At 48.3% G+C, this 12,766-nt stretch overlaps 2 protein-coding genes across 2 annotated transcripts; one reads left to right on the forward strand and one right to left on the reverse strand.

Moving 5' to 3' along the window:
• Positions 1–611: 611 nt before the first annotated feature.
• EDB93DRAFT_475488 (cyclin-domain-containing protein) lies at positions 612–2,067 on the forward strand. Its single transcript, XM_041456495.1, has 5 exons — positions 612–849; positions 910–961; positions 1,021–1,111; positions 1,165–1,404; positions 1,461–2,067. The coding sequence occupies exons 1-5, from the start codon at positions 774–776 to the stop codon at positions 1,752–1,754; spliced, it is 753 nt and encodes a 250-aa protein (XP_041307166.1). The 5' UTR covers positions 612–773; the 3' UTR covers positions 1,755–2,067.
• Positions 2,068–2,070: 3 nt separating this feature from the next.
• EDB93DRAFT_475353 (Pkinase-domain-containing protein) lies at positions 2,071–5,508 on the reverse strand. Its single transcript, XM_041456494.1, has 4 exons — positions 4,227–5,508; positions 2,871–4,180; positions 2,424–2,821; positions 2,071–2,362 (listed from the first exon to the last, which is right to left on the reverse strand). Exons 1-3 carry the CDS (start codon positions 5,387–5,389, stop codon positions 2,556–2,558), a joined length of 2,739 nt encoding a protein of 912 aa, XP_041307167.1. The 5' UTR covers positions 5,390–5,508; the 3' UTR covers positions 2,071–2,362; positions 2,424–2,555.
• Positions 5,509–12,766: the final 7,258 nt, after the last annotated feature.

Here is a 12,766-nt window from a genome sequence, read left to right on the forward strand (position 1 = left end):
AAGACGATTAAGTATGTCGAATGATGATCGTATAAACCACAAAATGCCGATAAAGGTGGTGCAACAATAGACGTAGGGTTCCAGTCTTTCGTGATTGGTTGATACTGAGTGCATCAGGTATCAACGTGTCACCCGGATCGAGAGAAGTTATCTTGCTTCAAGAAAAGTGATTGGAAAACTTGTGGGGATCGCGCATGTCCTTCTGGAAGACTTCATGGGCCTTCAAAACCTTGGAGCACTAACTTGAAGACCTTCGATTGTGAAGAGGCTTTGTGGGCCTCACGAAAGATCCCGGTGCAGCTATCAGTTTAGCATGTGAAGGAATCGAAAGCAGCTAATAATATGGCCGACCTGTACAGTATCGCACGACTGGTCAAACCTTCACCTGTTTCAGGTAGACACCCTACAACAGGGAGTTAAGCAGCGACGAATGTTTTGACCCTTTCTGATAATCGAGAATAGGGAGCTCTCAGCTAATGAAACAAGGCCCACGAAGACGCACCTCTGTCTTTATACTAGAAACAGCGTACCCGTGTTGTATTAGTCCATGTCCCAACAGAATCGTCGACGCCAGCGAGCATAGGACATTTAGACCTTTCCGCACAAGTCACAGGTATAGTTGGACCAAGCTAGCCATTTATGGGAAGTAAATTTGTTTGGTCGTGTGGATCTGATTTCATCTTCTCACTGGCAGGGCAGTCTCTGTCTTAGAGCTACTCAGACACGATAATTCTTTGATTCTATTCCATTTGGAGCGGCAATGGGTGCACGGCATGCATTCACAGACGAGGGTCATGTTGCCCGCTGCATTTGAGGTCGCTGAAATAGATAATCTTGCTCTTCTCATAGGTAATTCGAATCCAACTTTGATTACTATGTGATTCGTTCAGATCTAATTGTCATCTAAAGCTAATATGCTTGAACGATTGATCGCTCATAATGACAAGATACCACTTCTACCGTACGTCCATCTCAGAAACGTTTCATCTCATCCCCCCTTCTCATCGTTCTCATTCCTAGCGAGAGCCTCACCCGATTTCACTCGAGAACCGTACCAAACATCAGCGTCCTCGATTATCTCCGGCGTATAATCAAATGGACAAAAGTCGAGGTCCATATCCATTTTTAATATCAAAAAATCATCCATCTCACCACACATCCCAGAAATCATGCCTTCTCCTCACCCTGCACTACGTCGACCAAATCTGCGCCCGCATGCCCCTCTTCACCCTCTCCTCCCTCACCTGCCACCGCTTCATAATCGCATCCATCACAGTCTGCAGCAAAGGCCTCTGCGACTCTTTTTGCACAAACGCTCTCTACGCCCGCGTAGGCGGCATACCCGTCCCAGAACTAAACATCCTCGAACGCGAATTCCTTCACGCAATAGACTGGCGCTTAATGGTTCGCACAGATCCCACATCTTCCCCTCTCGTTTTTCCTCTCTCACATTTTCGCAGTGCACTCGCGAAGTCCTTCAGGAATATTACACAAACCTCGTCAGGACGGATAGCTCGGGCCGCTTTGGGCTTGAAGGCGCACCGGAGGAGGTGGAGGATAGCGATATGGACAGCGTGTCTTCTCGCTCAGCGTCTCCTATGGACGCACACTGGCAAGTCCGCCATCGTCCGTCGTTTAACCTCCTGAACAATCTCGAGTCTTCGAACGTTTTGGGAGATACTGCTACGCTTCCTACTATCGAACAGAACATGGCGTTTGCTGCTTTGCAGCATTCGTTGAAGAAGCCACCATAGGCGCAGGAGTTCGGTTTATTGCACCGACGGCATCGTACGTACGTACGGACGGACGGACGCACTTACCGGTGACATTTCTCGTCACCGGCTTATCACCTCGCGCCACAAGATTGACGTTTAGTCATCCTGGCGCTATGCATCAACTTTCACCCTCCAAGTTCTTTCCCTGTCCTCATACATACGTGATTTGCTTTCACGAGAACAACTCCCTACGTATATGTTAGACATATACACGCGGCGCGCAAAAATCATCAAATTGTAATCACCACAAAACATAACTTACAAAGATGACCAAAATTCAGTGAATGACATGGTACCTAGTAACTGTAACGAACGACAAGGCCAAAACCTGTGAATTTACGTTTTTTCTCGACTTCTCAAAAAAAAAACGAATCTATAGTATGTATGCGTATCAAATAATTGGTGTAGTACAGTCCGAGAGCGAATTCGAACGAGCGTGTTGATTGGGTTTTTGCAACGAAGGTAATGAAAAAATGCGATGGTTTGATTGTGTTTTTTGAGACTTGAGGTTTGAATTGGGTTTGGTTGAAGATTATTATGCACAGATAAGAAGCAGCAGCACAATATATGCACAACGGCATGTGAGCCTGCACACAAAACCAGCATGAGCGGATGGATTACAACAGTAAAAATGACTGGTGTTCGTACCGTAAGTAGTTGGGTACCATACAATACATCGACCACCTCCTTCACCACAACAACAGCACCTACAGGCCATAAGCCATCTAACAAGAACAACAAAAATACACACACTTCCGACTGTCACAACGTACATCCACATCAAAGCCTCAAAGCAGAGAGCATCTTCGCCAGCGCATTGATCTGGCCCTTCTGCACCTTCTTTGGCGTCTCCTCCTCACCACCCCCCAAATCAGTCGTGCTAGTAGCCGCATCCCTCACCGGCGCAGGTTTCTCGCTGATTGTATCCAGTTTCGATTTCCTCGTCCGCGCTTTCCGTTGGGGAGGCTGTCCGAATATATCACCTACGGGATTGAAATGAAGCTGCCGTGGAAGCTCGTCGAGTTCCCAAGGAACGCCATTTAGGACTGTTTCGACGTCAATAACTTCGCACAAATGTCAAGGATAGGAACGTACTCTTGACATTCTTTGGTATCTGCGCCGTAGCCTGGCCCCCATTCCTCCAACTCCCACTTCCACTACTCATACTCGTAGCAGTGGTCGACACGCTCCTCACGCTAGAATTGCTGTACCTCGTGAATGCAGATGTGCTCGTGCTTGCACTGCTCATCGAGCTTCGCCAGTTGGTGCTGCGGACGCTGCCTGGGGGTGAATGTCCTCTCACGCTCCCGTTTGCGTTGATGTTGGAGTTTCCGCTACTGACGGAAGGAGCAGCGGTGCTGAAAGCAGTGCTAAATGTAGATGTTGAACCAGGTCTCCGCCCACGCGCCCACGTGCGCGCTTCATCCGCCGGACTCCGCTGTCTCGTAAGTGGGTTATGCGCACCATCACCATTCACACTCGCGCTCGAGTTGCCATTTATAGAGTTGTGCGTATTGTACGGAGAAGGTTTGAGATTGCCACCTGGATTCGGTGCAGGCTGAGAGAGCCCCATGATGAGATTGGTGACATTGCTCGCGGTACCTGTCGTCGGTGTCTCTTCCGTGGGCGCAACAATAGTCTTGCCGCTCCCGAAACCCAACTTCCACTTGCTTGGCTTCTTCACAACCACAGGCCTCGATGCTTCCGTCTCCGCAGTGGCATGCCTCGCAAGACTCGAAGCATGACTCGCATTCCTGTCTAAATCGACCATACCAAGCGATGAGCGGCTCGCACCCCGACTTGCAAGACTGATCTCCCGTGCCAAGCTCTGCGAAGCAACAGCAAGCGTCTGGAGTGTCTCGTCCGTTGTCGTTTTCTGAGCTGCTTTTCGTGACCCGCGTTTTCCCCGCTTCTTCGTCGACCGTGAACGACCGTCATCGTCTTCGTTGTGCTCGTCTTGGCGCTCGCGGGAGAGGTCTTCGGGCTCTTCAACGAGGACACCACCGACGCTTGGAGCTCTGCTCAATGACCTGCTGCATACGAGTGGGGTACGCAGTGCTGCGCGGGATGAAGGGCGACGAGAGGGCGGGCACGAGGAGAGAGGGTGGCCGAGTGTTGATGAGGCTGTGCTTAGGACACGCTTGTGGCCTCTGTGGGAGGGTTCACGGTCGCACAGGAGGGTAGGGAGGTCCTTGATCCATGCACCGAATTGGCGGGCGGTGACGGGCATGTGACCAGCGTCGAATGGGGGGAGGACAAAGACGCGCTGGGTGAGGAACTCGGCGACGGGCCATGTCATGCCGGTAAAGCGCTGCATGAAAAAGTGGGCTCCGTGTGCGCGGAAAAGAGAAAACGAAGAACAAGCGCCGTCAGAGGTGTCTGTCCATGGATTATAGTGGTACAACCTGACAGGAACATCAGAAATTATTTGAGAACAATAAAGTAACATACATGTTGATCAAGACAATACCAAGACTCCAGACGTCGCTTCTCTCGGGGCTGTAGGTCGGGGCTACGTTATTACGGCACTCGAAGCTCATGTAGGGCGCGCTCCCACAGTCCATGTCAGCGCTTTCTACCTCGTTTGTGCTGAGGCCAAAGTCTGTGAGTTTGACCAAGACTTTGCGCTCCATGTTGTTTGAAGAGGAAGAAGGTGCGTAGCCGTCTGTGACGATAAAGTTTTCTGGCTTGATATCGCGGTGGAAGACACCCTGGTCATGGCATGCGGCGACCGCATCACACATTTGGGCAAACATGCTTGCGATAAGCCTGAGGCGGGTGTGGCTTAGCAGTGCAGAGGGGTGTAGAGAGGCGAGAAGGGAAGGAGTAGGGGGAGTCTTGCTTTCTGCGCTCTCGTCTGGGGCATAGTGATCGCGCGCTTGCTCGAGAAAATAAAAGAGATCTTCGCCAGGGACAAACTCCAGGACAAGGAGTAAGAAGGCGTCGGTCTCGAGGGTACGGTGGAGAGTGACTATGTTTGGATGCGGGAAGAGGGATTGGTGTATGGTGACTTCTGTGAGCTGTGCTGTGAGAGCGTCGGAGTCGAGGTTCGCCTTTGAGAGGACTTTGAGAGCAAAGTCTCTGCCATAGACGATAGGTGGAGGGGTTAGGTCGAGGTCGAGGACGCCGACGTGGCCGTCGTCGCTGATGGGGGCGCGGGAGATGACCTCACGGACACGATAGACGACTGCATAGCTGCCTGTTCCTAGTCTACGAACGACTTGAAATTCTTTTGCAGTGTTCATATCTATTGGGGCGAGGACGCAAGGACGAACTGGTTCGCCTTGGAGAAGCAAGTCTTCGCCGACGATGTCTCCTGGAGCCAAGACATCCTCTATGAGAGATGATGCTGATGGAAGAGTTGGGCTTGGTGGTAAAGGTGGAGATGGAATAGAAATTGGGGACGGAATAGAAATTGGGGATGGAATAGAGATTGGTAAAACAGGTGGGGAAAGAACCGAAGAAGAGGGTTGTTTGCGAATTTGATCTTTAGCGAAACGCCTGTTGAAGAGACGAGAATGTGCATGTGGGTAGTCATTATGGGGAATATCTTTAGTACGATTCTGTTTGTAGGGAAGAGGAAGAGGAATGGGTTGAGCGGAATATTGCAACATGAGCTCGTTTAGCGGGAGATATAGATGAAATGCTTTATTTGAACGACGGGGTGACGTGAATGGGGACGATGATGACTGCTTGTTGTTGCTGTCGTTGTCGTCGTCGCCTGTGTCGACGTTGTCGTCAGACTGCTCAGAGTCTTCAGAAACCTGCTGGACGGACTTCTGAGAGTATAATATTAGATGTGATGCATTCAACGTATCTGTTGAAAAGTGAGAAACGGAGAATTTAAGTGTTATGAAACTTACGAGGGATGGAGGGAAGAGCTCAAGTTACTTTTGCAACGCGGCTAGGTTTAATAACCATGTGCTACACTATTACCATAAATGGTTAACTCATTTAGTATTTGGATCTTTTAAAAACAATTTAAAAGGTTGTGAAAGTAATACGAGCTTTGCGAGAGTGACTCGATTGTTGAAATCAGCTTTGCGCGTCGTGTCCTACGACGTCGAGCTACATGATATTTTACGTGGGGTTACTAGCACCGTAGTTGATCCACATGCTCGCATACCATAATTAGTTTGAGACCATGTGTATACGATTTCATTTCCTGCCTCGTTGCCCTTTGCTCCAACTCGCTTCCGTGATCCCCCGGGAATACTAACCCCGCATACTGCGCTCTGCATCGAGCGCATCAACCGCTAGGAGATTGTCGACGTGGCAAAATGAAATACTCATGCAATGCTACGTGGTGAACGTTAACCGACCCGCAGTGAAAAGGCATGTCCGCAGCAGTCCAAGATATATCTTACACGGTATCATACGCCGATAAACTCAGTTTCATGTCATTGTTCACTACGTTTGCCGTCATTGATTTATTGTATCGACCGATCTGTGAGACGATTTCGTAATTGCATCATGGCACAATCAAATGAGCACGTATGGCAATTCTAGAAATACAACCTTGTTCAAGTCATATAAAATCGAATTCGCATGCTGAAATATCATGTCTTCTCTGGAAGGCCCACGAAGAGCTGCAATGACAAAACGTTTGGTCTGAATCGTCTCTTTGCATGGTTTTTGCCGCGGATCGACTCTTCTGTATCGCGGAGTTCAAGAAGCCTCGGTACTACGCTTTGCCCATGCCAACGCAACAGCCCTGACCTTGAGAAGTTCTCGCAAACCCACAATAGAGGACCAAAAGCACAGAGTCCGACCACTCTTAACGCAACTGTGACTCATTCCAAGCACCTGATGGAATGCTGAAGCTGCGTGCAAGTACGTGAGCTTCATTTAGAAGAAAAAAAGATTTATGCAACTGAACCGTAAAGTTATCATTGACTCGTTCTCGCAGGTCGGACCGCTCACGGATCTCTACACGTTCCAGGCTGTCTGATGTGCCGGTCGAGCCTGAGCGTTGCGAGCTTAAATTCAAGCTATCCGTTTCTACGTACCGACTGTGGCACTGCCGGAATAAACTAGCAGTGTCGGTCTCGGATAACAAAGATGCCTGCTACAATCCACTCCAACGGGTATTATACAACAAAGCGTCCACTAGAGGAACACCTCGTACGTGAGCTTCTTTCAAATGGAAGACGCCAAGCAACGTACAACTTTGAATGACCGCTCACGGCCCCGGATCTCCCAGAAATTTTTAGGAAACTGTCACTTTCACCCTGACGTCGATGCAAACCATGTAGATGAAGCCTTGTTGAGATGCTGGCATGTCTGAGCAAAGACACGGTTCATGATTCGGAGAAATGGTTGACAAAGGCAGTGCAAGTTTCCTGGGATGCAAACAAAGGTATCGAGATAATCACAAGATCGTCAGGCAGCATGCATGTGGTCGCTGCGAACATCGGATCGCATCCAGTGTTTATTCAAGTAGCTTTGGAAGGCAGAGTGTTGTACCGCTAGGGAAACACAAGGCAAGATTGACGAACCCGTTGCTTGATCAACATACTGCAGGTTGAGAGTTACTGCACTCTTGGTGGAAATTAACCTTGTGTGCTTTCTACGACCTCGTTTCCTTTTTGGACACCATCCGATTTCGGTTGATTTAGCCAATGCCTATTTATCGGAGTCCGGACGCATGGACCACTACGTTGTTGTGACCGTAGTATGGTCAGCCGCGGCCGTTCCTGGTCGAAGACACGGTGCTCACAGGTACGCATAAATCAACACTTCCTACTCGGACAAGTTCACGCCGAGGGCTGAGGCAGTCCAGGAGCCTCGAGTAAGTAAACTATTTCCGTTTCAGATACTCGTGCAGATTGTCATTCGATTCAGAATCGTGCCTCTGCGACATGCTGCTATACGCCAGCTATCTCCCTGACTCTTCAAAGTCATCACGGATTCCCAAGACCCTCATATATATGGCCTTTCAAGTATTTTTTTGGAGGGCGAATCTGAAATCAAAAGTGATGAGATCCCCTGAATGATGATGGATTGGGTCAAGGCCCCTCTGCGCTTTCGCCAGGGATTGCGTTATACTAGCCATTCTAGCGACGTGGCCGCAGTCAGGAGTCATTGTTTCGCTTTCATTCTGATTGCTTGTAATTAATGGCGAGATAAGAGCGTCATCATTTGCCGATCGGATTCGGCGTATAGGGAACTTGGCAATATAAGACGGAAAGCACGTCCAGGGCTCAATATCAGTCGGCTTTGCGCTGACAAGCATGGCATAGATCACTTCAATGGCACAACTTCACTTCCCTCAACTCCATATGGCACTCCCGACGTCAGGCAATCGCAGGGAAGGGTTTCATTTTCATAAGCCCGTAAAGTGAACTGGGGCCCTGGACCGCAGCGGACCCTTTATGGTTACCCCATACATCGTAGCCATATGTGTGAATACTCGAAAAGTACCAACCGTTGCTAACAGCCCACTAAGAGATGTCATGGTGCGCCTTGTGTCGTGTCGATGATATCATGCATGCGTTGACCGCTGTTTGCAATGCAATTGCGCCCATCGAACAACGGCGTCTTGGAATCCTTGCAGCACTGGCCGTTCCTCGCAGACACGGGGTTGACTGTAGTGAATAGTACTATGTGGGGCTACAATTTGCTGAACTGACATTTGGTGAAAGGGCAGTCTTCTTTCGATTCATTTGCAAGTTCTTCACGTCGAATTATCATTGTCATACAGCTATCTGCACTTCTGTTCGCTTTGTTTGTGGAGCCACCCGCATGGCTATAGTGAATGCAGCTACATGTGCAACCCAAAGAATATACTAATGCGCCCATATTGTGATTGAGATTGCCCTAGATCGATATCCTTTCGGTGTATTATTCTTTGCGATCTCGCTCCGTTTCTTGCTTGCGGTGGTGAGAAGTAATCAACGACAGTTCGCGTCCGCCACTCTTGCCTTCCCTCTTCATTTCCGGCCCAGCCAAGGATCCTGCTTTTCAAAATACACTTTGAGTTCAGCACTTGGTACCTGTCATAAACCATAATTACAGGGAAAGAAGACGTCCCATGCGATATCTGATAGTGATACAGAAGAAAGACGTATCTCTTCCACTACGATAAGTCCTGAAGGGCCTGGGCATCATCCGCCACCAGCAATCTTCTAGGTAGGCAGCCTCATGGTTTCATGCTGGCCGCCAGGAACTATATAAACGAAAATGAAGTCCCTTCATTGCTGAGACCTAGAACCGAACAGACTTGGCGCCGAATAGTGTTTTTCCGATCTACAAGACTTATTTTGAATCATATGATCAAAAGTCGGATTTTGTACCGTCGGACCGTGTGGTGGAGTAGATTGATGATCGGGCAGCCTGGTGGTGTCCTAGTGTGTGAAGGGGTATTTGATATGGTCCAACTTGGTGCTCGTCCCTGAGCTTATCTCCTGGAGATCCCCAGGGTTCTGAGTTTAGATGGTGTCTCGGTAAACTGCTAGGGGAACGAGCAGAATGAATGTGACCGTGCCATAGAAAGATGGGCGTATGATCCCAAGGAGCGACGAGAATTTGTCCTTGACTGGCTTAAGAACGGAGCTTCTACGGTGCCAACTTCTCGTCCACCCTGACGCATGTGAGATTGACTTTGGATTGGCCTCTTAATATTGTCTGACGGGCCTTCTATGACACCAAGCAGACCGACCGGCGGGCGTGAACCTAATGGAGTTTGTGAGTATGATGTGATTGTACAGCCAAGATGTTGGATGTTGCTTTAGCAAGTTTCAGAATGTTCGTCAGAAACAGGGTGCTGCTAGCCTGGTCACTAGTCTGGGTGCTAGCTAAGGATATAAATAAAAAATTGAGGCTTCACAGTCTAGGAGCCGCGGACTTTTAATTCATGTAGTCTGAGAATTTTGAACTGCGAAATAGTATCATCGCAGACTCGCAGTACTTAGCATGGACAGCTATTGTCCAACTACTCAGGTTCGATGGCTTTCCTACTACAACTGGTTACGTGCATTTCAGGTACTATTGTACAAGTACAATTGCTGTTGCAAGCTCCAGCCTTCCTGGGCCTGACACGTCGGATAAGGTGATGTTTCTGGATGCCACACAGCGCGAGGGGGCAGTCCGCAAGCAATTTATGAAATTCGATCCGGTGCGAAGATGGGCACTGTTGAGCTATCCGTCTTGAGCTTGAGGGCCCGAGAGTTGAAATATCACAAGACAATAATGTCGGTTGCTAACTTCATTTATGGTGCATACCCATTACGTCTGACACGATCATCGCACAGACAAAAAAGCCTCCACAGAAACGGTGTTTACCCATCCGATAGTCGATATCATAAATATCGCATCCAAGTGCCCATGTCGGGAACATGGGAGTCAGAGGAACTCGAGCCCTTTATGCAAACAGTGCGGTCTTACCGCGAGATTCCCCTCGTCAGTTCCTTTTTGTTAGTTTGTGTCATTATCTTATTGAATATTACTATATAGCGCACTCGCAGGATACCAGAGCGAGTCCTGATCATCTGACACACGTTCATGACTAGGACCCACATTTAGTACAGACAGCTTCTATCTCTTACAAGCGCGCTGCCGCTTAATTTTAGACAGGCCTCGGCGATATGATGGCCGTTAACATCCGCAGTGCTTGGAGCTATGGATAGCGAGTCCAAGTCGCTGCACTACATTTTCACCGCTCGTACTGGCTGATATTCTCAGTGCCAAATCTTTTAAGCTTAGCTCCGACATCCCCGATACGTGCTGCGGCGAGGAGATGCTAACTACTATTGCCACGTGGAAAAAAAACCTTTCTGGAACGAGGTCCAGGCCCGCGCTCCAAGCCCGTTATCGATACACGAGAAGATCGGTGGAACGATTGCAGCTGAAACAACGTTAGTGCGGCGCGGTCCGTTGTGGATGCAGATCATCGTTGATAGGTATTCCAGCACCGTGTTACGAAACTGGATGTATGTAGTAAACTTATCTCATTGCGGGAACGCATCATCGTGATACTTCTTGGAATGCACGGCCATGCCTATTTTGTTTGAAGTCGAGTTTAGAAGCAAGGGAGATTGTCATTCATTCCGCATTGCAGTGCAATGTGATATAAAGCATCGAGCTTTTCGGTCAGGTGTTCGTCAGGTGCATTCTCTAATCAACTTCTCCTTTTGCGCAGAAAAATATACAAATGCGCAACGGAAATGGATGGGGCGAATACATTCGACAAACACCGTCATCCCGGTTGTAAACTGTGACTTCACTTCAATCTCACGACCGTCGACTCCTTTTGTTTTATCTATGTGAAATGTTGCAAGGATCGAAACCATGGCAGCCCGCAGCTGTCTAAGTTCGACAATTCATTCCTCGTCTTTCAATGGGAGCAGTCTCGCTTGACGTGGCATGAGGGATCCCAGCATGACCAGAGCAATAAAGTATCAATTCTTGATGTGATGATGCATCCCTGGTGACATCGCAACGCATCGTAAGACAATGACGGTCTATCTTTGAGGCACGTCAGTCTTGTCGAGCTTATTACAACAGTGTCGATTTCGGGCCGAGTTTGACTTGAACCTCTGGATGGAGAACTATGGCGAAAATGAATGCGTGTAACATCGACAAGCTCTGTATTTGTGTTGTTTCTTAGAACCTAACAAAAGGATCCAAAGTATACCGTTTCGATTCTGGCTATAGGTGCGACGGGTAGAATATTGAGGCGGGTGGAATAATGTGTTCGATAGCGCTCACAGATGTAGGCCATCGCTGCGGCTAGATGGATTGCGAACACTTGTTCTTCGGAGTCATCTTTCTCGTCTATTTAGGCCAAGCAATCCGATACCATGGATTATTGAGTAATCCTTGCTTCCTAAACCAAGTCGGTTACAGTGTCACCTGTAATAAATAAATTATCAGACTAGCCACGATCTTTAATTTGGAAAACTCGAAAGGCGCATCAAGCACCTTTTAGGCCAACTTTCTTGAGTAAAATACATCAATGCATGACGCTTGTACCGGGAAATCAGGCGGCGATATGTCCAACTGAAAAGCTCCCAGCTTACACTCGATAGAATCAATGTCGACTCACGAAAAGAAAATACTAAGAGGATGATCGCTTTCGTGTAACATTGGTCAGCCCGCCGCCTGCGTATAAACCGTTACACCAAAAGGTGAAATACTGAAAGCTTAGCTTTCAGTATCAACGACGGTGTATGTACTGATTATGGGAACTCAGGTAAGCCGGCGTGCTTACACCTCGCAGCTTTTGCCCGTTCGCAAGGTCTTTGACCAATTGCGCGACGGCAGAGACAATTATTCTCTGACTGTGTTTCGTATCCATATGTAACCCCCGTGATATTTGCTGCGATAAAGCTGCTCAAGCATCAACATATGCTATACGTGATCACTAACCCTTGAATATGAATACGTGCCTCGAAACCTTGAAAACCGTTCAACAAGCTAACAAGTAAATTTCACGCTAGCGAAGTTAGGAATCTGCTTTAATGCATGATGGAAAACTTATCTTTCTGAGATCCCAATACTGATCCATAGCGCAACATGATCATGTTACGCTCCACGATAAAGCTGGGAAAAGACACGAGCTACAGCTCAGATTGCAATGGAGCATACAACAACTTCCGGTACAATTGAGCACGGATCAAGTCGCCTGAAAAATGTCGGGTAGAGTATTCAACCACAAGTATATGCAGACCCACCGTATATATTCTTCCAGACTGCGTGTGCCAACAAATGTTCACTGATATTTATATGGAGGCATTGCCTATCACAGGGAGAGGCTTTGGACCGTCTCGCAATGAAGGCCAAAAGAAAAGTGATAGTGCCGCCAAAGGCACACGCATTGATTGGTGAATACGGATGGATGCACCGGGCGATTGAGCAACTCAAATATGATACTCCTTTTTGAGGCATTCAAAAAAAAGTGATCTTGACGTCTAGCCAAAAATCACTCTACGGGTCTTCCCTTAGCTTCGTGACGTGCCTGTGGTATTGTTATTTCACTAGCAATAACGATT

This window comes from Suillus bovinus (genome assembly GCF_016758785.1).
Source record: "Suillus bovinus strain UH-Sbo-P2 chromosome Unknown EDB93scaffold_32, whole genome shotgun sequence".
Taxonomy (NCBI): Eukaryota; Fungi; Basidiomycota; class Agaricomycetes; order Boletales; family Suillaceae; genus Suillus; species Suillus bovinus.

Bases quoted from the DNA above. Each gene is read 5' to 3' on its own strand.
- EDB93DRAFT_475488 (XM_041456495.1), top strand. From the start codon at position 774: ATGCATTCACAGACGAGGGTCATGTTGCCCGCTGCATTTGAGGTCGCT. The intron at 850-909 runs GTAATTCGAATC...TGTCATCTAAAG, and splicing joins TAATCTTGCTCTTCTCATAG to CTAATATGCTTGAACGATTG. The intron at 962-1,020 runs GTACGTCCATCT...TCTCATTCCTAG, and splicing joins GACAAGATACCACTTCTACC to CGAGAGCCTCACCCGATTTC.
- EDB93DRAFT_475353 (XM_041456494.1), bottom strand. From the start codon at position 5,389: ATGTTGCAATATTCCGCTCAACCCATTCCTCTTCCTCTTCCCTACAAA. The intron at 4,181-4,226 runs GTATGTTACTTT...TGTTCCTGTCAG, and splicing joins GGTATTGTCTTGATCAACAT to GTTGTACCACTATAATCCAT. The intron at 2,822-2,870 runs GTACGTTCCTAT...ACGTCGAAACAG, and splicing joins GATACCAAAGAATGTCAAGA to TCCTAAATGGCGTTCCTTGG.